The sequence below is a fragment of the Oxyura jamaicensis genome, chromosome 27 (genome assembly GCF_011077185.1).
Source record: "Oxyura jamaicensis isolate SHBP4307 breed ruddy duck chromosome 27, BPBGC_Ojam_1.0, whole genome shotgun sequence".
NCBI lineage: Eukaryota > Metazoa > Chordata > Aves > Anseriformes > Anatidae > Oxyura > Oxyura jamaicensis.
In genome coordinates, this window is record NC_048919.1 from 4,409,403 (window position 1) to 4,432,652 (window position 23,250).

Consider the following 23,250-nt stretch of genomic DNA (forward strand, 5'->3'; position numbering starts at 1 on the left):
CTTGTACTGGTCGTTGGTATTTCTGGTTTTACTTTTCATTAAGTTTGCACCAGCCCCACACGGCAGTGCTTTTGACGCAGGTCCAAGGGACTGCAAAAGCCTCATTGTTTCAGCGAGTATGAAAGTGGAAGGACACAAATAAGAACAAAAGCGGTGGTGACGCAAGCTACAGGTGATATTTATATAAGCAAAGCTATCAGGCTTCCTTACATAAAACTTTTGGTTTGCGCCATTTAAATCAGGGTTATCAAGAGTACTGTTGTAAAGGCCCCTTTAATAAAATATTCTTCCTGGAAACAACCATTTATTCTTCAGCTTTAGAGAAATTTTCTTCCACTATCTTTACACATTTTCGTTCAGACTCTAAGTACTTGTGCAGCCACTCTCACGCATTCTCAGTGACCTCTTTAATTCAAAACACCATTTCAGCAATGTGCTTTCACATTAATGCTCCTTGGTTTTGTTGTCGGGTTCTGCAGTCAGGACAGCCTGGTGTACGCAGTGCAGACCATGCTGCCAGCGCCGGGAGGGCACAGGCCCGAGTTCTTTAGCCAAACCCACTCTTCCCCTTTCTCACGTCAGCCCAGTCACCAACACAACACGAGACCCTAACAGCAATATGAAAATTTCCGGAGATACACAACACTACAAACTAAGGAAGAAAAAAAAAACACACAGTATTATTAGGACTGTTTAGACAATGGAGGCTGGAGGGCAGAACTAAAAGAGCCAAATGGAGCACCAAGAGTGTCTGTACAGATTTGCATTCCAAAGTCTGCATGTAAAACACTGTGTTCTGGGCAGTCTCATATTCAAGAGTGAAATTGCCATTGTACTCTTTCATACCTACTCATGAGGGACCTTCATAAAGGATTCTTGCTACCAGCTTTGCTTTGAAACAAGGCTCACAAAAGAAAGCAAAAATTTCAAAGAAAATGCAGATTTAAAATAAACAAAGTCCAGCTCTACAACACAAAGCACTCTTACTGGCATGTTAGGACCAGTTCACGATCCCCCCCTTGTCCCTCCTTCCCCCACTCTCCACCCTTGTTGCACAAAGAGATCCCGAAAGCATTGAATGGATTACCTAATGGTTTCTTCAAATTGGGTAAAACTTGTCATACAGGACTGGTAACTCTTGGCTAATTAATGTCCTTCCTTATGGCTTACCAGATCCAACAAGCCAGACCTGGTGTTTGTAGCATCTGGACAAATTGTGCCTAGGTCTTCTTGTACGATTTTCTGTGCTCTTTAGAGATGTATTTAGTTACCAAATTTACAGAGCCTATCGGCATTGCTGTGATACAAATAAGTATAAAAACTTCTAGGTGGTTCCTTACTTCTAAAGCAAAGCAAAGGACCTGTCCTGCACTAGGTTTTGATTGTGCTAAACTACAAGGAGCGAAGAAAGAAAACTCAGTAATTGCAGGCTTTTACAGAACAAGCCTGTTTTTATTTCACATTCTCGTGCAGTGCGTTGGCTTTGCTCTGCCCGAGCATCCTCCCATGCAGAAGCGAGATGCGCTCCCTGCACGCCTGTGCCACGCGCAGCTGTGGTGCAAACAGCACTGGCAGAGGTGTAAAGCAGAATTCCCCTTCCGCCCCACTGCTCTGAAGATTTTAACCTTCTCTTGCAGCTATGTCATGGCAGCCTGTAATGGTCGGAGCGCTGTGGCTCATTACACTGGCCTCACAGGTCACGCAGTTTACCAACATCATCACACATCGGTGGCTCTAATACCTCCATTCAGACTGCTTTTAGTAATTTATGTAAACCAGTTAGTCCTGAAACATATCAATATTAGTCACACTACACTCGATTTTGTCAAAAAAGGCTTATTCCTGGGCATTCCTCCTGTCTTTAGATCACTGCGCTTCACTGCAGATTGCTTTTTGTTGGACTGTGTCACTGGCCACGTGCTGCCCTGTCTCTGGTGGTTATTCATTACTTCTGAATTTTCGTTCTGTGCTCTGAATAATAACTCCTGATTCTAATAGCCACCTCTTACATGCGCCGTTCACATTCTCACAACACGGAGAGATGAAGTTAGGGCGATAATGAGCGGGATGGTATTATCATTCCCATTTTATTGCTTGAGAAGTTGGAAAAAGAGATGACACAACTTGCTCAAGGCTGCAAAGAAAGTCACTGATAGAGAGTAAATTAGAATTCATCACTTCACAGCTTCTACTTAGCTCAGCTATTAGATAATTCAACTTCCGCAAAGAGCCACTCTCAGTTCCAGCAATCCCTTCTGTACCTGATCACGCTGGAGAGATAATCTGACTGATTCATTCCAAGGGTGCACTGCTGGTCAAGACCCCGCACCTAATTTGATCACGTTCTTCAATTTACATGAGTCAGTAGCCCTACTACAATTAGTCCTGTAAAAAATGTATTACTTTATTTTATTATTTTCAGTCTCAAGGAAGTGACTGACCCAGACCCATAGGAAACTGCATTTTTTTTGGATTTGAAGATTCGTAAAAAATAACACACTCAAACTGAATGTCCACAGATAATATTCCATAGATGGAATAGGAGAGCAGAAAAGGAGCAGGAATAGGAGAGCACTGGGAGATAATGTCCTTTCTAAGTCAAAAAGAATGATGTAACAATACTTCTGCAAACTGACAAGACAGAGGATCTTAGAGTCTATAAAAGGAGGCTGAAACCATCAGCATTCTCAAAACACTTCTTGTAGTTTCACCTGCCATTTAAGGAAGTCCTGCACTAAATAATCCTCCAACGTGATTTATAACAGACTTGAATGCACTCCAGGAGGTGTTATGAGTCACAGCTCATTTCACTTGTAGAAATGTTAAAACTTATTAAGGTGTATTACAATATGCAGCTTTGGTAAGTGAATTGTTGATCCTCTGGAAGAAGTTTGCAATGAGGTAATGCAGTAATGGTTTGTGCTATTAATCACACATTCTTTCTGGTGATGTGGCCACACATTGGCAGGTTTGTTTCTTATTTATGAGCAAGAAACTTCGCTCGAATGCAAAATTTTGCTTTGTACCTGCCTTGTTAATACAGATGGAAAATTAAGCCAGTCATTTCAGTAAGAGAACAAAATCTAGCATTTACAACGCTGCTAAAAACACTGTTTGCATACTATTATTGAAGCACAGAGAATAGGTGGAAGAGCCAGTAAAGCATTTCACAATGTCCACACCCTGACCTATAAAGGTGTCTAAAGTTCTGCTGCGAGGTGCCTGTTCCTGTGTATGAATCACGTAGAAAAAGGAAGAATCTATGAACAGGAAAGCAAGTAAAGAATAATGCTTGAGAGGCTTACACCCCCTGCCCTCCACACTTCCTGTACTATAAAGCAAAAGCATCTTAATTACCGACTCTAATGCACACTTGGCTTCGTGAAATCTGAAATGATCTGGGGCCTGTTTTACTACATACTGCTGCCTCTTTGTTCCTTCCTCAGTATCGTTCTACGTTTCTTTTCAAATTACATTTTAAAGATTTTTTAATCATATAACTAGGTATTTTAATCATATAACTAGACTGAAATGACCTACTTGAGCCATACATCCAAGGGCTGGCATAAAGGAATTGTTTGCAAAAATACCACGCTAAACACAAGTATCAACACATGACAAATGCATTTTGGACTGTCCTTAGGACAGAAACTTATAGCTGACAAAGTACCAGACATGACCTCATGGTGAAACAGGTGCACGGCTGCTTCTTCTAGACATATTAAATTGCCTTTTGAATGTCTGAATATGCATCAGAAGCTTAAAGGCATAAAATCATAACATCAGCTGTGGTAAAGGCACTTTCAATAACTATCTAGACTTCAGGGGTAAATTTTTCTGCATTGCAACGTCCTAAGGACAAGTCAAAAGGATTTAATTTGATAGGCTGTTATTAGGCTCTAATGAAAGCAACGAAAAGGAGGAATATAATTTAACTAAAGAAAACTTAATTTAATTTAGAGGAATAATTATTTGCAGCAGGCAGGGAAAAGAAGAAAGAAAGAAGCTGACAAGTAGCTGACAAACTGTACAGTACTTTAGAACAGAATTCTGATGTTCCAAAGAAAAAGTACCCATTTGGGCTCAAATCGACACCTCCTGAATCATGCCTGCAAGAAACTAAAGCATAAAAGGCATAAAACAACTGAACTGGAAGCAACTCTCAGCAGAGCAATGTCAAAGCAGGAAATATGTAAATGCTCTTAGAAGTAGACAGAAAATTGTGATTTTAAAGTTACCAGTGCAGGAAAAAACAACAACACTTCTTTCCTTCCTTTTTATAGAGACCAATAATATTTTTTTAAGCCATTTCAGTGTCCAGGCTCCATTTCTTTGTTCATCTTGCCGCAGAACAGTTTCCGAGCGGTTACCTTTTTGTGAATGTTATGTCCCACTGGAAATACCATTGCCACAAAAACATAAAAGCAGAAACAAACAGACAAACAAAAACCCAAAAGAACAACAAAAAATCCTTTCATGTCTAGAGCTTGCAGCTCTCTAAAAATTAAGATATTCGAGTATCAGTCTCGAAGAAAGGGACATCATTCCAAGGGGTAACGAACACGCCTATCACCACAAATTTTGGGGATTTAGAAAGAGATAATCCTCGTTGCCATTGCTTACAAGCTCCCTGCCATCCACAACGCTAAACTCTTTGTAATTACAGCCTGTGGCTGTGAAGATAAACACTACTTCACACATTTGGCCGCAAGAGCTATGCAAAACATTTTTCTTCTGGACATAGGAACAGAAAAGTGGGTAGTATGCGAGCTTTCGTTATGTAATACACCACTCGCATTCACCGTCTTCAGGTTCCAGCACGGCTTCTCCAGCTGTAGCACATACCACACAGCCTGGCACACGCAGCTTTTTTCAGAAGGTGTGTGGTGGCCTCTAGTGACAAGCAGCTAGACACGCACTGCACTTCTGCTCCAACTGGCACGAAAATGGGACTGCTACGACTATGGCATGACAGCAACCACTCCTCCGAGTGTCTGTGCCTTCCGTGCGATGCTTAAGGCCAAGGAGGCATTTTTACCTGGGAATTTCTGTTGAAGTATTTGTGTATTGCACGTTCCTGAAACGACAAGGACTGCTTTTTAAAAAAAAAAAAGCAAGGGAAAAATTCTACACAAACGTGAATGCGTGCGATACAGTGTGTTCATACACAGCTTTTACGGTGTGCTATCAGCGTGTGCATATATTTGCACGGGGCCATGAAAATGGTATTTGCTTACTGAATCATACAGCTAGGTTTGAGGTAGTCGTGTGTGGAGCCAGGAGTTGGATTCGAGGAGCCTTGCGGGGCTCTTCCAAGTCGGGATATTTCATGATCTGTGATCTCGCAGTATCTGCTCATGGTTACCGAACCGTTCCAGCTTTATGCTAGCTTGCAATGGTTTGATAGGAGTGTATACAAACCACACATTCATGTTCGCAGATGTGCAGCAAATATTGCTATTGGCTGTTGCCACACCTAGGAAAAATGCAAACTTCACCGGCTTACTGTTTTTCTCAGACCACTGTTGCACATGGTTTTTACGAGGGAAAAATTCCTGCTGGTAGACTTTTAGATTATATTAGAGCTGATATTCATGATACTTTTAGGGGAGAAAAAGAAGAGAAGCCTCATTTGTATGGCCTGGAGCTGTTTTCCTTGGCACTGTGCTCGAGGAGAGCAGCTAAGACAGGAAAGGCAGCTCCCGACTTTCATTTGCAACCTGTGGTTGGGGAAGGATGTATCCTACACATTGCCGTGCGCACCGCTCCGAGATCTGGAGTACTTCTACAAGTATCATACAATTTAAAGGGATGTTTTAAATTTACCTCTGGTCAAAAGCTCACCGCAGAAAATAATAAGGTGAGGTGTTCTGATGATTAGGATATTTTCACTGGACATAAGATAAAAAGGAGAGGGAAACAGGGAAAAACTACATATGTGAGGAAGGCAGTGTAAGATCTTGGGCTGCAGATGTTCAGGGCTTATGTGAAGCCGGTTAATTAGTGACATCATCCGGTCCTTGCTCTCATCTGATTTGGTTACGGTGCCTTTGTAGCTTGGACAAGCTCCATCCACTCGTTCTGTGGGAAATCCTCTATTCTTTCAAAAGACTAAGCAATGACAATAGTGAGAAATCTTGTTTTCTTCCCATGAACTTCAGTCATACCCATACCGTTCCCATTTAGTGGCTCCCAGATAAAAGAGACCAGCATGGGACACATCCTAATAACAGGTGCAAAGGAAATTTTCCCGCAGACTGCAGGGATTATTGCTCCCTGCAGTTTCAGCCATCAGGGAAATCATGCTGTCTCAATCTATATTGCTACACAGTGCTCCTGGATCACCTCTGTTTACTGTTTGCGTTCTAGGGTGCAGCATTTGCATTAACAAATGGTGCAAATAGAAGTTCAGGGTGGAGAATTGTCCTAAGTACTTTTTCAGTCTTTCAGGAAAAAATAAATTTAAAAAAAAGAATTCAAATTCTGCTATTGGCTCATATCTACATCAGAAAATTATTTCAATTTTTGCCCCGAAAGCTCACGTTACATGGTTTCCCTTGTTGTAAACTGGACGGCGTAAATCAGGGAGCAACGTCTTCTCATAAATAGGTTACAAAGAGAAGAAGGGGAAATTCTCAGTCGCAGAAATACTGACTAGCGGAATATGGCCAGAATATTGAACTTGGAATTCCTCTTCCTTGAATGCACTTTGTACAGTGGAAGTCTTTTCACAACGGTATTGTAAGAGATCTTTGGGAATCTTATGACACAAAACCAAACTGAAATCAACAATGTAGTTACCGGGACTAATAAACGGGCACTGGATTTCACTATTAAAATGGATCATCGCTAAAGCCTGAACTAAAAGGCTTTTCTTTAGTTAAATCCTTAAGTCAGCCAAAAGGAAAACACATGTTCCACCTAAAGGCTGCACAGACACAGAACCAAAGCTGGGTGTGTCTTTTTTCCTTGAACTCTCATGACTGGTTACATATAAGTTGTTAGTAACGGTGAGTAATACGAAATGGCATGCACACGTTATCAAAACCCTTTGTGAGTTATCTTCATAGCTCTGTAATACGCACTAAATGTCTGTCATACAGGCAAGAGCTCTTCAGGACCTCGAACAACTTACTAGTGTTGCCATGAACATTTTGTTAGGACTACACACAAACCCTTCAGACTGACCACGCCGCCGTAGGCAGCGTCACGCAGGGTTATCCCCAGGCTGTCCTCTGCAGAGTGCACAACGGAGTCTTGGGTTGGAAACTGCACGACCAAACTAAAGCACCAGCAAAGCGTTCACAGCTCCTCTTCCACTGATCAAAGCTGCAGATATCAGACAATATAATATTTTTGACGTTTCTCAACAGCTATTTAGATTATCTACTGTTACAATCATTTCTGTGAATAAAAAATAAGGCGGCCCATATTCTTCCAGGTAACACCTGGGCATAGTTCGAGTGGCAGCAGAGTCTATCAGCCGCTCCCAGCTGAGTGTAGCCGTGCAGCTGTGAGCCATGACAAGTCACTTCCCCTCCAGCCAGCTGAGGCACACAGCCCACGTTACATTTCTGGTACAGATACAGCCTTTCCTGTTCACTCTTGCAGCTTTCAGTGGTTTATATATTCAACGATTCATTCAAAATATTCTGTGAAAATATGTATTGAGGGGAAAAAAAAAGAGTAAAACCCACCTGTGGTATGAGTTACATGTATATCGATCTTAGTAAAGATTCTTACAGATATTCCAAGTTATTTTTTGGAAGGAGAAGCAAACTGATAAGATCAGAGAAATTGTTGGTAAGCAAACTGGAGAAGAAAAGAAACTAGGAAAATTCAGCCTGGTTTCTTTTAAAACTATGTCAGCTTGACACTATTGCTCTGTGCATCCAGCTGGGTAAGCCTTGAACACTTTCACTTAATAATCAAGAGGATTTTGGAAGCAAAGGGACTGCTGAAGGTTCACCTCAACCTCAAAGAGCAGAGCCTGTGGCCAAGACAAATGTCTGATCCAATCCTGATGTCAATTTTTATTCAGGTCACTGTACAAGATGAAGTCAGAGCAAAGTTTAGAAGGTTTTATGTACTGATGAATTTAATTTTGCTATCAATCTGAAATGTATTTTTATATTATTTGTATGTTTCTAGATAGGTTCCAACTTCTATAAATTGCAAACGTGACCTTAATTTAACAACACATGCAATTAGTTTTTTTAAATATTTAAACTCTGTACCTGCTTCCCCATATGGAGGTAAGGTAGTTGTGAATAGAAAGATTAAGAATTTGACCCACAAAAGCCAGTCTAGGCCTTTGATGACATCCTGCTGCATTTATACGCAAACATGAAAGTTAACAAATAGCCTTTGGCTTTTCCACAATGAAAGAAAGAATGGAATCTTCAAATGAGGTTTAGAAAAAATACCATCAAGGTAAATGGAAACTAATTTTAATGAATACTGAGGAGACAAAGCAGAATGTTTACTATCAAATAGGCTATCAGAAAATATTGTAAGAGATCCAGGCAGTGAAGTGCATAGCCAAGAGATGTAACCGTAGCAGGATATTTGCTGTATTCCTCTTACAGTTGTGAAGATGTAAGCCCTGCCCTGTCCTATCTAGTCTGAATGCTTTCAGTAAATAAAAGACCCACCTTGAGTTTCTGTAGCAACAGCCCAAATAACTGGGCTAGTGTACTTTGATTTGAACTGCCATAAAAGTTTTTCAGACATTTATCCTTATCAGTTACACCCAAAGATGTTCAAGGTCCAGAGACAATTCATACAGCTGAACAGCATCTTCATGCAAAGAAAAAATTCTGCCCTGCATGCTGATCACTTTGGTTTGGAGACGTGTCCTTACAGAACAGCTAACGATGACGCCTTAACTCTTGCCTTGCTACAGTACTGTTTAAACTGATCTGTCACACTGTAATCTAAAAGCAACTTAGCAGAATTGGTTCCGCGATATCCCAGGCTTGGCCATTCTCAGAAACTTAAAGATGCTTCCAAGATACAACCCAACGCGCCCCAAGCTTTGTGTCTCACCCATCTCCTTGCTCCATGGTGGAAGACCACTATGTTCAGCAGCTGCTTTCCACTAACACAAAGAGGACTTGTTAACTGTTCTACGTGACTAGCTGTACATTAATAATACACTAACGTACAGTAAATGTGGTGCCCCAAGGAGCTACACCTCTGCTTTGTCCTGGTGCACACCTGCTACAGGCTTTCCTGCAGTGCTAATAACCCCCTCAGCAACCAGCTTTGTCCCTCGCCTTCCGTTTCATCTCTGCATTGTGCATCTCAAAAGTACGCACCGCCCTGGCTTTAGGAGCTGTTAGAAACACAGCCTGTTGGGTTTCTTCATGCACTCAACACAGGCAGGTGGTTTCCTGGTAATGACTACAACACCTGTGTTTGTGGCAAAACAGCCAGCAGTGCAACGGGTCAGCCGGGGGTATCTTAGCGCAGCACACTGACAGAGCAGGAGGGACCCTTGCTCTGCTTTAACTCCAACCACGCAGGAGGGCTGGGAGCTGTGCTGGAAGCTTGATCTCAGGGCCTTCTATCACCCTATGGATGTCAGCATCTCACACGTAAAATGAAGTGAGCAAGCAAGACAATTTCCAATGGCCTTATTATTTGCTCTGTTCACAAAGCAATACTCTGCTTAGTTTCAACTGCACCGAAACCCAGTCCAACTTGTAAGGGCCTTCTAATACTAACTGAGGGTACATTCAATGCAAGCTAACTACAATGCCGTTCATTTCTAAAACAGTAAGAAGACTGCTCTGTGCTTACTAGGAAATGAATTAACAGGGTAGGTACAGATGCCACCTTTCTAATAATTTATAGACAGTTCCAAACTGTCCTCAGGCCTAGACCATGGCTCACTCAAGAGGAATATATACTCGATTGAAGATATCAATATTTTAAGTCTCTTGTCACATATAGTCAACTCTTATTTTAATTTTATAAGCTGCACATGGGGATAAGAATGGACTTGGTTGTTCAAAAGGGCTATAGAGACAATGGCTGCAGACATACTGCTATAAATGATTCAGCAGTTCATTTGTGTTTTATCTTTTATTCAAAATGGTAACTAAGCAAGCCAAACTATCAGAGCATTTTTTTTTTCAAGTGTAGATGAACAGATTAAAAAACCTTTGCATTATCCAGAGTGCGGGGACAATATGCTGTGTGCTATTTGCGCTGACACCAATTACTTTATGTGTCAACAGAGGTGGGGTTTACGACCATTGTGCTTCCTCTTTGAGACACAGTATAAAGGTTTACGGAGCACACGCCGCTCTTCACTTCAGCTGCTCTGTGTGTGTGGAGATTTAGCCTTTCCATTTTAAAAGAAGGAAAATGGCATTCTCTAACCGAAGCTTCCAGCTGGGTACAAACACCCGCTTCCAAACTTCGGCACCCAGTGTCAGCGGTTTATCCGTCAGGAGCTCGGCCATCCAGAAGCTCCAGGCACCCAGTGTCTACGGCGGAGCTGGGGGCTACGGCACCCGCATTTCCACCGGCACCAGCCTTGGACAAAACTTCGGCAGTAGCTTCCAGCTTCATGTTACTGGTAACGATGTGCTGCTCGCTGGCAATGAGAAAACAACCATGCAAAATCTTAATGACCGGCTGGCTTCCTATCTGGAGAGGGTGCGCTCTCTAGAAAAGGCAAACTCCTTGCTTGAAAAGCAGATCAAGGAGTGGTATGAGAAGAACGTCACACACGTGAGGCAGGACCACAGTGCTTACCTTAAAACAATTGAGGATCTTAAAAATAAGGTGAGATTTCATATAACCATCCATAAAAATATGAATTGCAATTTGGGGGGAGTGGGTAACAATCTATTGTGTTAACCCTACTTGTTCAAATTGTAATTGTCTCGACCAAGAACAATAAATGCTTTACTTTGACCAGATACAAATTAGTGACAGATTATACATAACTCATAATGTTTCATATATGCCTCCAGATGTGAGTAATCTAATACGTGAAAAATCTCAGAATGAATTAATTCTATTATATTTGCTGTAGGTAATTTTAATAGTTTTCTGACTATTAAAGTTTTCTGGTGATCAAGTGAGAAAAGGCTTTCATTTACAGTAAGTCATCTGCTAGATTTTGTCCTCCAGATACGATAAATCCATTCCATCCAAAATCCAGATCCCTTTTATGCACTTTAAAGGGAATTTAGCTGAAACCCAGATGACTAACAGACGGCTAAAGTTTAGAGGATGAAGTCCGCATGCAGAATTAATTTCTAGGAATGGATAAGTGTGTGTTTATGTGCAAAGATTCTCATCCTCTCCTTCTCCTGCCTCAGGACTTCTTTCTATTTTCAAGCAGATTTACTTCTATCAGTATCATAATGTGTAGGAAAATATAATATATTCATAAAATAATGCATTTATCAATACATCATCTGGATGCATATATGCACTTCATTGAGATTATGTATATATATATAATTTTCTTTTGAGATTAAAAATATTTTTGGTTGCTGATGCACATTCAGTTTCATAAATGCCAAACAAAGCTATCTTCTATAATGTTTAAGAATCACTCGGTATCCATTGGAAGTCCTTCTGTCCGTGCTTCATCCGTTTCCAACCATTCCTTTCTAGATTAGTGCTGCACAGTTCGAAAATGCAAGGTTTATCCTGCAGATTGACAATGCCAAACTGGCTGCTGATGATTTCAGAGTGAAGTAAGTTGCATGAGCATTTCATACGTTCTCCTTCATTTTTCTGTTGTTCATGAAAGCTTCTAGTTATTTATATCAAAGCTTAGAAGTAAACCTTCTCTAATACAACATTTAGTAAAAAGAAGTATTTTAGGACTAAGGCAGTAGTAGTTACTGATTCTGACATTTTCATCAGACAGTTGCGTTTTGATGATGACAAAACAAGCCTTGTTTTACAGGTTTGAGAGTGAACTCCTTCTCAGGCAAAGTGTTGAAAACGACATCAATGGACTGCTGCGAGTTCGTGATGACTTGACTTTGACGAAATCTGATTTGGAGTCACAGATTGAAAACGTGAATGAAGAACTAGTTTTTCTGAAGAGGAACCATGAGGAGGTGAGAGCAGCAGAACACTGCTGGAGAGATTTTTTTGTCAGTGGCATACCTAAACTCAGCCGCACTAGGAATAATGAAATCTTCATGAACAATCTGAAAGATATTGCATTCATGGTGGGATTCAGCTCCAGATTAGCACATCAAAAATTAGGTGTCTATTCATATATTACCTATGAGAATGCTGTTGCCTATGGTTCTGTTACAATCAACTGAGAGACCGACAAAATAGGCATAACCTGGAGAATGACTCATCTCACCACAGAGCAAACACCTACAGGCTGCTCGGCTGAGATGCCCTCTGGTCTCTGCTGGTCATAACAGGAGCTCTGGCTCACGCAGAGATAGCTGCAAGTCAGATATCTGTCCTGGGTATCTCTTAGGCTAGAAACTAAGCAGTGAAGGTTTTCTTTAAGAATAATTTATGTTTGCTACCACACAAAAGCATGCGAATGGGAACTATGACTTCTACACTCATTCCATGGATCTGGTCCTGAGGAAATCATCTTTTTATAATATGTTTATCCATTATATAACACATATTGCTACAGAATAAATAAAGTTTTCTAGCATGGCAGGTAGTAAACAGTATTTACAAGGCGATTAAGTTATCTTGCCCTGAGAAGCAATTTAAGAATTACTTCTATTTCTGTAGATTTTGAATTTCCTTCCAATATTCAGGACTGAAAGTTCCCTTCAGCTGACGCTGATACTGTGCTCCATGTTGTAGGAAGTGGACAGACTGCAGAAACAAGTGGGAGGCTCAGTTAATGTAGAGGTGGATGCTGCTCCAAGTATCGATCTTGCAACTATTATGGAAAACATGAGACGGCAATACGAAGAAATGGCAGAAAAGAACCGTCAAGAAGCCAAAGAACGATTTGAAAAGCAGGTAAGGTCAATTACTTAAACATCAGCAAGAGCCTCAGTCATGTTGAGTTCTAGCTTAAAATTCTTCTGTTTCTGTATTTCAGACAGAAGAACTGAACCAGGAAGTAGCAATCAACATGGAACAACTGCAAGAGCAAAAGAGAGAGGTCACAGAGAGGAGACACATCTACCAGAGTCTGGAGCTAGAATTACAGTCCCAGCTGAACATGGTAAGTAATAAACAGTACTTGAAGTAAAGCTTGTGTTAAGTAGATAGCTACAGAGAAAAATACAGAAACCGACACATTTTTCAATCACAATGTAATTTTAAGGACGAAATGTATCCTCTTGAATAATAAATAATACATCTTTGTTCTTTTCACCAACTGTAGAAGAAGGCTTTAGAAGACACGCTGGATGAAACCGAAGCACGTTACACTTATCAACTAAATCAAATACAGGAAGCAGTTGCCAGGTTAGAGGCTCAGTTGAGGCAACTCCGGTCTGACATGGAGGCTCAGAACAACGAGTACAGCATACTGCTGGACATCAAGACTCGCCTGGAAATGGAGATTGCCACGTACCGCCGCCTGCTGGAAGGAGAGGACAGCAGGTGAGGAAACAGGCACGCTGTCAGCTTCAGGCAGGGTGACGGCTGACAGCGTTGCAAAGACTGTCTGTATTCATGGATGGTGAAAGTGGTAAAATCTGCTCCTTGGCAACTGGTTTTTGAAGGAAAAAACCTGTCTGATGCCCAGCTCCCAGCTGTAGATTCCAAGCAGGCTGCAGTTTGTGATCTGTTTCAAAGGCTGCTGTGGAAGTTGGTTGAGTCTGTATCTGTCATCCTGTGCACAGGTACATACTGTGACTTCCTGAGCTGAGTTCCTTGATACCATAACGGCAGCAATGTGATTTCTGATTGACTTCTCCATGATTATAATGACTGGAACCTGGGCTAGATTTTTTTAAACTCCTTTAGACACCACAGGCACCTGGTCACATTACAGCAAGGCACTCACACTGACCTTCTCTTGCAGCCTGCACTGGATTCTGTTCTGCTGTTCTTGTGTCACTAGTAGCCAAGCTACTTAAATATGCAAAAGGTGCACTTAACATCTGGATGCTCCAGTATCCCGTATTTTGTAGTGAAAAGAGCAGAGATCTGTGAAAGAGCACAAAGCAAGACATGCAGAGTGATGATTCCCACAAAGATTCTACCAGTTCAGCAGTTCTGGCTCAGGAACTAGTTTGGGCATACCTGCATGAGCTGAAGTTGTAGCACTGCAGGAACTGCTCTGCAGGTTAATTTCACCTATAGTTTATGGTTAACAAATTCTACTTTAACTGAGAAAACTCATTTAAACACGTGGTTTCACATCTTGATGAAAGGAAATCGCCTATCTGAATGTACAGGGAATGCACGAGGTTGTTTCTTTAATACATTAGGGACAATAAATATATTTACATCTGTCAATTTATGATTTGAACAGGTCTGTCCAAGTGAACGTAGCTACAGAAGACACTGAAAAAGGTACGTCACACAAACTTACATATTTTTTGATGGCTTCCTGTTGAAATGTTATGGCATGAAGTAGCCTGATGTAAAACAACACAGTTCCAGGGCAAATTATCAACCAGTGAAATATTACAAAACATACAGCACGTTAGAAGGAAGATAAACCATATACTGTATCTCCCAAAAGTTTACTTTTTAGTAACTGCATTGAAAAGATGCCTTTGTCTATTTTCTCATTCGTGGAACTGCGGATAGCACTATTTTTCTGTTGATATGCACTGCATTTTATTAATTTACCATTCAATTTCTGTAGCAGAATCAAATAAAATTAAGAAGATCAAGACAATTGTCGAAGAGGTGGTTGACGGCAAGGTCGTCTCCTCTGAGGTAAAAGAGATTGAAGAGAAGATATAAACAGCGCCAACAGAAGCGAGACAGCCTCTGAGCTCTAATTGCACCATTAAACTTTATACAGAGTCCAACCTAATTCTCCAATTCTCCCTGAAATCAGCAATGCTGGAAAAACGCTAATTTATGAAATCTCAAACAATCTTTTTTTTTTTGGGGGGGGGGGGGGGGGGGTTAAAAAAAAAAAATTTTTGGCTTAGGAAGTTTCGAAGTGCAAAGGTTTGGAGTTTCCTTACGCAGTGACTAAATATTTTGATGAAAGAAAACACAAATCAGCCTGTTACAAATGTATTATTGTTTCCAAGACAAATAAAAGCTGAAGTATTAGTCCTTCTTTACATCACAGTCTTAATATTACACTTAAAGAGTTGCTCAGTATAAATTTGAAAGTCAAATGTCCCACAGTGTGAATTTACTACAGCTTTGAAAAAAATGGAATGTAGAAAAATACTGACACAAGTCTTCATTACTGAAGTTCCAAAGCACTAAACTGGTGCAAGTCATTAGATGAAGGTATGGGACAAAATCTGCTCATGTGCTTGACAAATTGGAAGTTTTTAAAAGATACCTGTTAGTTCTGAAACCTTAATGGACAACTTATCAAAGCTTTACAAGGAAGAATTAACTAGATAGGTATGATCCCTGTCAAACGTGCGAGTTTAACTTCAATCCAAAGGTTAGCAACCTATTTTTCTCTTATGTACTAGAACATTTAGAGTAGATGTTTAAAAAAATCTATTAAAATGTTGATTCAGTGGATCTTTTCTGAACGTGAACTACCATCCAAATGCAATGCAGCCTCACTTCAGTAATAATGATTTTCAAATAAATAAATGTCCATTTACATTTCATAATAAATTAAAATGTAAAATTTAAGAAGTCTTTTTATTATTTTCTCTCTGTATCATCAGGGACTACGCCAAGCAAAGATATTTCATCAAAAGAATATATTTTGCCTTTCAGTTCAGAAATAAAGAGTACCATTTCTGTTGAACCCCTCTCTATCAAAACCCACATGCAGCTTTCCCCATGCAGTACAAGTCTCCTATGCCACACCCAGATCTTCAGTCCAAGGAGTCTACTTTTTCCTCTTCACAACATAAAGACAAAAGCTCTTCCTTTTGAATTCTCACCTGTCCAGTACATTATTTACTGTACATATACAGCTGCCAAACAAAATAATCCTCTGCTTTCACAATCATGAGTCACTGATACCAGGCTATCACATCATTTCTACACAAATGCTTTACTTAAACCTTTGATCTACTGCTCATAATACAGGTCTGCCAAAAAAAAAAAAGCATCCGCACCTTTAGATGTAGGTTAATTAAAAATGAATAAATTTCTGTTGACAAATCCAGTGGTATAATGAAGCCAGGACACAAAGAAAAAAACAATTTTCTGTTTATCAAAATAACTTCAAAAGGGAAGTATAATGATTTGGAAGGATTTCCATGCCAAAACTTGTAACCTGTAAGAGCTATCTTTGATCTTTAGATTTACATTATAAAAGGCACAAAAAAACGGTTGGGTGTTTCTGCGATAGTCTTTCATGTCCAACTGCATTAGACTTAAAAAACCATCAGTGACAAAACCGCGGTTGTAAACCATCGTGCTGTGAATTTACACAACACTATCAAGTGATTGTCCTGTCAACCCTAGGTAGAGGGCAGCAGGAAAGGACCTACGGTCTGATTGATTTGACAGAATTGATAATTTCTGCATGGACCACACGTGGATCCATGGGTCATAAAGGCTGAGGAGCAGGCATACTGTTGGAGCACCATGGGTGAAAGGTGCAATCAGTGAGCCACCGCCAGACAAAAGTCTGATGGCTCCTTCTTCTGCCCCTACACTTGAAAATGCGTCTCCGAAGTCCTTTCTATTTCTTTAAGCACAAAAAAGATGTTTTAATAGAAACATTGGTTTCGGCATTAGACAGGTATTTCAGTGACTAAAGGTTTAGGGAAGAAAACAATTACAAATTCTGTCCAGTGTAATCAAGAAGATTTTGTGTTTTCATATTAATGACCAAGCTGCAGATCGCTGCCTGTCCACGTCCCCCCACATACTTCTGCTGACCGCTTTTCTAACTTCTTATCGAACGCACCGAGAACACTAATCTGGCAGAGGCTCGTGCCAGAAAGGTACTGTGAAGAGAAACACATTTCTGACACGCCAGGAAGTCTGATAGGAAAGGGATCATTCTACTGGCTTAAGCATACTTCTATAATAATAGCCCCAAACCAAGAAAGCAAAGAATATGTAATGACAAAAAAATTATTTAAGATGGATTTAAATGTGAAAAGAAATTTCTGTGCTCCATTACACATGGCAAAACATTATCATGATGCCTTAGCCCTACTCCACCCATTTCTCCTCATGCAGCAAACACCTGCAGGGTGCCAGATTTCTGCTCCCATGGGCAATTTACATTTGCACGCATCATTTAGCTTGGTCAGGGCATACTAAGCTACCTTCTTCCCCCTCCCCAAACGAGAGAGACAGGAAAAGAATTGAGGATTTTGGTAGGAGGTGGGGACTGCTGCTGCAACACCCACGACATTCCCTATATAAAGGTAACGGTTCCCTGCTCGGCGGTGTCTGCTGAGCAGGCAGAGCAGGGCACCTTGAGCACCATGGCCCTTTCCGTGCGCACCAGCGGCGGCTCCCGGCAGTTCTCCTCTCGGAGCAGCCTTGGCGGGGGAGCTCTGCGGATGTCTAACGCTAGCTCTGCGGGAGGCTTTGGTGGCAGCGGGCTTGGCTTTGGTGGAGGAGGTGGGGGAGGCTTTGGTGCTGCTTCTCTGCTTGGTTCTGGCTCCAGCTTCAGTGGGGGCTTTGGGAGCGGCTTAGGTAGTGGCTTTGGTGGGGGCTTTGGTGGAGGTGGTAGCTACGGCAGTGGCTTAGGCGGTGGTTTTGGGGGAGGCTTAGGAAGTGGTTTTGGTAGCAGTTCAGGCGCTGGTTTTGGAGGTGGCTTCGGCAGTGGCTCAGGTGCTGGGTTTGGAGGTGGTTTTGGCACTGGTGGCGGGGGGGATGGTGGCCTCCTTTCCGGCTCCAAAAAAGAAACGATGCAGAACCTCAATGACCGTCTGGCAGCTTATCTGGACAAAGTACGATCTCTGGAGGATGCCAATACGGAGCTGGAGCGCAAAATCCGAGAGTGGTATGAGAAAAATGGCCCTGGAGCCGGTGTTCCTGGGTCTGGGAACGACTACAGTAAATATTATCCAATAATTGAAGATCTTCGAAACAAGGTAGCAAAGCAATGTACTTAATGCATCTTTGCATTTGTAATTCACCTAATAATATTTGAAGACAAATAACAAATTTCTTTCAGATACCAAGCACAAATTTCTTCTACGTTAATGACTTGTAATAATCCTGTCACACTGCACTAGTATGTGTTGACTTTGCCTTGTATATTGACTGCAGTCCTGGAGCTCTATCACACAATGCTGTGACACGACGTGGTCGAAATGGGATAAAGGAGAAGGCAGTGATAGAATCCAGTTGTACAAGCTCTTGTTGATTGAAGTGTTTGCATTTTAGGAATTTTCATATTTTTTACATTACAAATTCAATTCCTGAAGCGGAGCTGGCAAGCTCTTCAGAGATTATCAACTACAGAGCGCAAACTAGTACTCTTCCGTTAAGTGAAACATGTTGATTTGCAGAAGTTGAAAATCCCTCCTATATATTTTCGTATTTAGAAAATTCTATGAGAGTCTAACAACTTACTTTTATTACAGTCATATTCAGAATATTTTACATAATTCAGTTATGTAAAAAGCTCTATCGATCTGCAAAGCCACTCGGCTATAAAATCACTCTCTGGACATTGCTTACATTCCAGATCATTAATGCAACTATCGACAATGCAAGAATCATTCTGCAGGTCGATAACGCCAGACTGGCTGCCGATGATTTCAGACTGAAGTAAGTGTATTGCAAACTGTAACAGTGCAAAACCGGTCACTATCATTTTAAGGGAAAAAATCCTATGTATTTAAAAGTCTCTCATTGCAGAATATGTTAATTATTAGTGTTGTAATAGTTCTGTGCATTAAGATTTCATAGTAAAAGCTATACAAGCGCATAGTAACCGTTTGCATTTGACCTCATTAACCACATAAAAACCAAATTTAATTACTTTCTTCACAGATATGAGAATGAAGTGGCTCTTCACCAGAGTGTGGAGGCTGACATCAATGGTCTGCGCAGAGTTCTCGATGAGCTTACCTTGACAAGAGCTGATTTGGAGATGCAGATTGAAAGTCTGAATGAAGAATTGGCTTATCTTAAGAAGAACCATGAAGAGGTACGGTCTTTTTTCTTTGTATATTCATAACAAGGTAGAAGAAGTGCGAAACATCAAATGATTCCCTTATTTATGCCAGTGGGAGTTTCTCGGTTCCTTTATTTGATTTGTTTGCTGTTCTGAGTTTACTAAGAGAAAGAGGGAAAGAAATAGGCACCCTAAGCTATGGGCTCTAGATGATGCAGTATTACTAATTTTCTAAGTTCTACCACTAGAAATACTGCCAGGCCATTTTTCTAAGAATGCAGAAGGTATCTTCATCTACACTCAGGGCTTATGGAGTGCTAGCCCCAACAAGCTGCTTTTTTTCTTAGCTCCTGGCTTAGCAGAACTGAACATTTCACGTTTTCCTCTTGCCAAATCAACTCGTCAGTTGCCACCACAGCAGTCGCTGTGTTGCAGAAAGTTGATACAAAATTTGCCATTAAAAATTATAAAGGAAATGGGAGCCAAATCAGATGCCTATCGCAGTCTTTCAGTCATTATTTTTACTCATAGCCTACATGTACAGGTTAGAGAAGAATCAAAAACTTAAATAATGACTATTGAGACAAATGGAACTGACAGGCAAATTCTATGTTAATATTTCATTGCTTTATATTCTTCAGAGATGAGATAAAGCTTAATTAGGAAGGATTCTTGGTGAAAAAGAATTTATATCACATGTATTTCTCTATACGTATTTCTGGTAGAACTATTTTGCCTTTTATTAACAGAATCTTTTCTTTTAAATGTCTCCAGGAGCTTCAGGGCTTCCAGAGCAATGCAGTTGGCCAAGTCAGCGTTGAAATGGATGCTGCTCCAGGAATTGACCTCACCAAGCTTTTGAATGACATGAGAGGACAGTATGAAGTCATCGCCGAGCAAAACCGTAAAGAGGCTGAAGCATGGTTCAATGAAAAAGTAACAACCACATAAATAGCAAATGCAGCCAAACGCATGTAAAAGAGAACTGAGTATTCGGAACAGGAGAATTACAATCTTCTTCTTGCCATTTCAGAGTGGGGAGCTGAAAAGGGAAATCTCCACCAATACTGAGCAGCTTCAGTCAGGCAAGAGCGAGATCACAGATCTAAAACGGACTCTGCAGAGCTTGGAAATTGAACTACAATCCCAGCTTGCCATGGTAGGTTGAAAGGAAACTGGTAACCTGACCATTTTCCAACTTAAAAGTATTTTTTATATCTTACACTATTCTACAGGATTTGTGATTTGCATTTATTTCCTATTAAAATCTACACTCTTTGAGTTCCTAACTAGCAGTCATATATATATAACTGGATTGCAGGTAGCACGTAATAAAATAAATGAGCTTTTATGTTCACATTCAGCAAAGTAGCAGCAAAAGCCAATTACCAAACTAGTATTTCAAGAAAAAAATAAATATCTCTAAGTATTGAGGCCATAGTTACTCCCATAAACTGTTTCAGCTGTCTTTGTATTTGTAAAGAATTCTGTTTTCCTCAGTTGGATTATTTAAAATCCTTCTTACACAGAAAAAATCCCTTGAAGACACTTTAGCAGAAACGGAAGGAGGTTACTGCGCTCAGCTTTCCCAAATGCAACTTCAGATTGGGAATCTGGAGTCTCAGCTGTTTCAGGTCAGGGCTGATATGGAACGGCAGAACGCAGAGTATCAACAACTTCTAGACATTAAGAGTCGTTTGGAAATGGAGATTGAAACCTACCGTCGCTTGATGGATGGCGAGTTTGTGTAAGTAAATAATTCATATAAAATATCTGATTTATTTTCTGTAGCAATATCCTTTCCAGGAAAAGAGAAGAGGGATAAACAAGTGCTACATTCACCAAAAGACAGGAAAGCACATACAAAGATTCTGAATAATCAGCTCTTCTTTACAAATAATAATAAAAAAAATGAACCATTTTGCTCAGTGCTGATATTAATCAATGAACGGCAGCATGAAAAGGGAATACACATTCTCGTGCACTTGACAAACATTCTGCAATATAGCGCGTCTCTCATTCATTTTTAGGAGTGGAGGACAAGGACTTACATTTGAAAGCTCATCTTTGACAGGGTCTAAATCACAAACACAATCACTGGATTCTTCTCAGGGTAGGTAAAACTCCATTGAATACATTTTTATGTTACAGCTGTTATAATAGTTCTGACCATTAACATTCAAGTAAATGTGTTCCCATGTTAATTATATACACTGTTTTATATAACCATTTAAATGAGTAGATACAGAGTTATTAAATACTCATTTAGAATTCTCAATACTGCCTGCATGAGGGATGAAATGCCCCAATAATATTATTTCTAAAGTCATTATTGTAAGTAAAATAACATATGCTATTCTGTTTAACTACGTCATAGAATTCATCATAACAAGTAGCCAATTTTAAAGGAAAGAGGATGTCACTGTTCAGGCAAGGCATGTTAACAATTCCATAATACTTTCTTTTGTCTCGTTTATGCTGCTTAGATCCTACCAAAACTAGAAAGATCAAGACAATTGTTGAGGAAGTGGTGGATGGGAAAGTTGTTGCATCCCATGTTAAGGAAGTTGAAGAGAAGATCTAAGGCACAGTGATATTGCAAAGGATCCATTCATTCCATGTTTCTTTCAAAGCAGAAGTGGATAAATAACTTTGTTCTTTAGTACGAAGTAAAAAAATAGATTGGCTTTTTAACTAACATTCTTTTACATAAAAAACATGTTTTCATTCTTAGCAGTCATCCAATGTACTTTCTACTGCAGCCTATTGGTGTTACCTGCATTATTTTCATGGTATTTTTTAAATCTATCACCAATTCTTTGTTCAGTAACTAGAAACGTGGTGCAAATGTCAGGCATTCATTTAGATGTGCTTTTCTATATTTTTGAGTAATTAATAGCTAAAATAATTTTGCTATTCTAACCTAATTTTCCAGATTTCTTGGCTAATAAAAAAGGATTCAAAAACTTTAAGATATTAGCCTCCTTTCATTCTTCATGTCATAATTTAAGACTAGCTCCTGAGCTGCCTTTGCCATTTTGCTGGGTATTTTGCTTTACCATATATCGTGCCCATGGCACAGTGCTCCCCATTTTCAGTAGTTAACCCAACAGCAGAACAAGTACATGCTAAAAAATAAAACAAAATACTGTTTACATGGGGGATTGAAGGAATCCTTGATACCATACAAATTAAAGATACCGATTTACAGCAATACAAAGGATTAAGAGGGAAGTTTTTTTGCGAACACAACAACATGATGTAGAGACCACAGCTTTAGTGGAAAAGAAGCGATACACTGGTTCAAAGCATGCAGCAACCCCAAGTAGAAGTGTTGGTTAGATGTCCCGGAGTGCCACCTGGTGGGAGCACAATACAGTATTTTGAATCCTACCTTCGACTTCCGGTTGTCCAACTAAAAGAATCTCTTATCCAGAACAAAATTAGGAACCACGACACAATCCCCTTACAATTTACATGTCAGTCTTTGTTCCTGAGAGAAAATGTTGACAATTTTTGTGTGAATCCAGGTACTGGATTCATTTCAACTGTTTATAAAGAAACATGAAATAACATACATACCTCAAGGGCTGCAACTGTGATTGCTGTGAAAACTATTGCATCATTGGGAATTCAAAATTTTTTGAATTTCAAACACACTTTGTTTTAATGGAGATGGCATTTACACTGAATAATCATGCACTTTGCCTACATACACATTCATCCTGAATTTAATAGTATGGTCTACAAGATAAATTAGAGTTGCTTAGGATATATATGTAGAAAGCACTCCAGCTATGGTGAGACCAACAATGGGGAACCAAAGCAGTTTGCAATCACAGTAACATTATGACAGAATCCAAATAATTGACACATGGTATCTAAAGTACAAAGTTAACTATAAGACAACATCTGTGATAAAGTAAAATGTTGAGAGCAGCTAGGATTGAGAATTACATAAATCTTAGTGAAGATGCAGTTGCTTACACCTACCTTAAAGCTTCAGAAATGTCGCAGCTGCATGTTCCCTTCACACCTGGAAAAGGGAAGGAAAAAGAAAGTATTAGTGCTAATTTATT

General features: G+C 40.1%; 2 protein-coding genes and 1 long non-coding RNA gene across 4 annotated transcripts in view; 2 read left to right on the top strand and 1 right to left on the bottom strand.

The window, feature by feature from the left end:
• Positions 1-10,298: 10,298 nt before the first annotated feature.
• KRT20 (keratin 20) lies at positions 10,299-15,213 on the top strand. Of its 2 annotated transcripts, none has more exons than XM_035347603.1 (8): positions 10,299-10,797; positions 11,641-11,723; positions 11,939-12,095; positions 12,823-12,984; positions 13,067-13,192; positions 13,355-13,575; positions 14,453-14,493; positions 14,792-15,213. In XM_035347603.1, exons 1-8 carry the CDS (start codon positions 10,375-10,377, stop codon positions 14,890-14,892), a joined length of 1,314 nt encoding a protein of 437 aa, XP_035203494.1. In that variant the 5' UTR covers positions 10,299-10,374; the 3' UTR covers positions 14,893-15,213. The 2 variants fall into 2 exon arrangements, with proteins under 2 accessions (XP_035203494.1, XP_035203495.1); XM_035347604.1 differs by having other exon boundaries at positions 14,795-15,213.
• A 2,128-nt stretch (positions 15,214-17,341) lies between these two features.
• On the top strand, positions 17,342-22,658 carry LOC118178798 (keratin, type I cytoskeletal 12-like). The gene is made up of 8 exons (XM_035347591.1): positions 17,342-18,140; positions 18,740-18,822; positions 19,048-19,204; positions 19,946-20,107; positions 20,205-20,330; positions 20,701-20,918; positions 21,202-21,284; positions 21,658-22,658. Exons 1-8 carry the CDS (start codon positions 17,526-17,528, stop codon positions 21,753-21,755), a joined length of 1,542 nt encoding a protein of 513 aa, XP_035203482.1. The 5' UTR covers positions 17,342-17,525; the 3' UTR covers positions 21,756-22,658.
• Positions 22,659-22,990: 332 nt separating this feature from the next.
• Positions 22,991-23,250, bottom strand: part of LOC118178827 — a 65,043-nt gene continuing 64,783 nt past the window's right edge. Inside the window, exon 9 of the long non-coding RNA XR_004756294.1 lies at positions 22,991-23,207. This is a non-coding gene — a long non-coding RNA (uncharacterized LOC118178827). The remainder of the gene's footprint in view (positions 23,208-23,250) is intronic.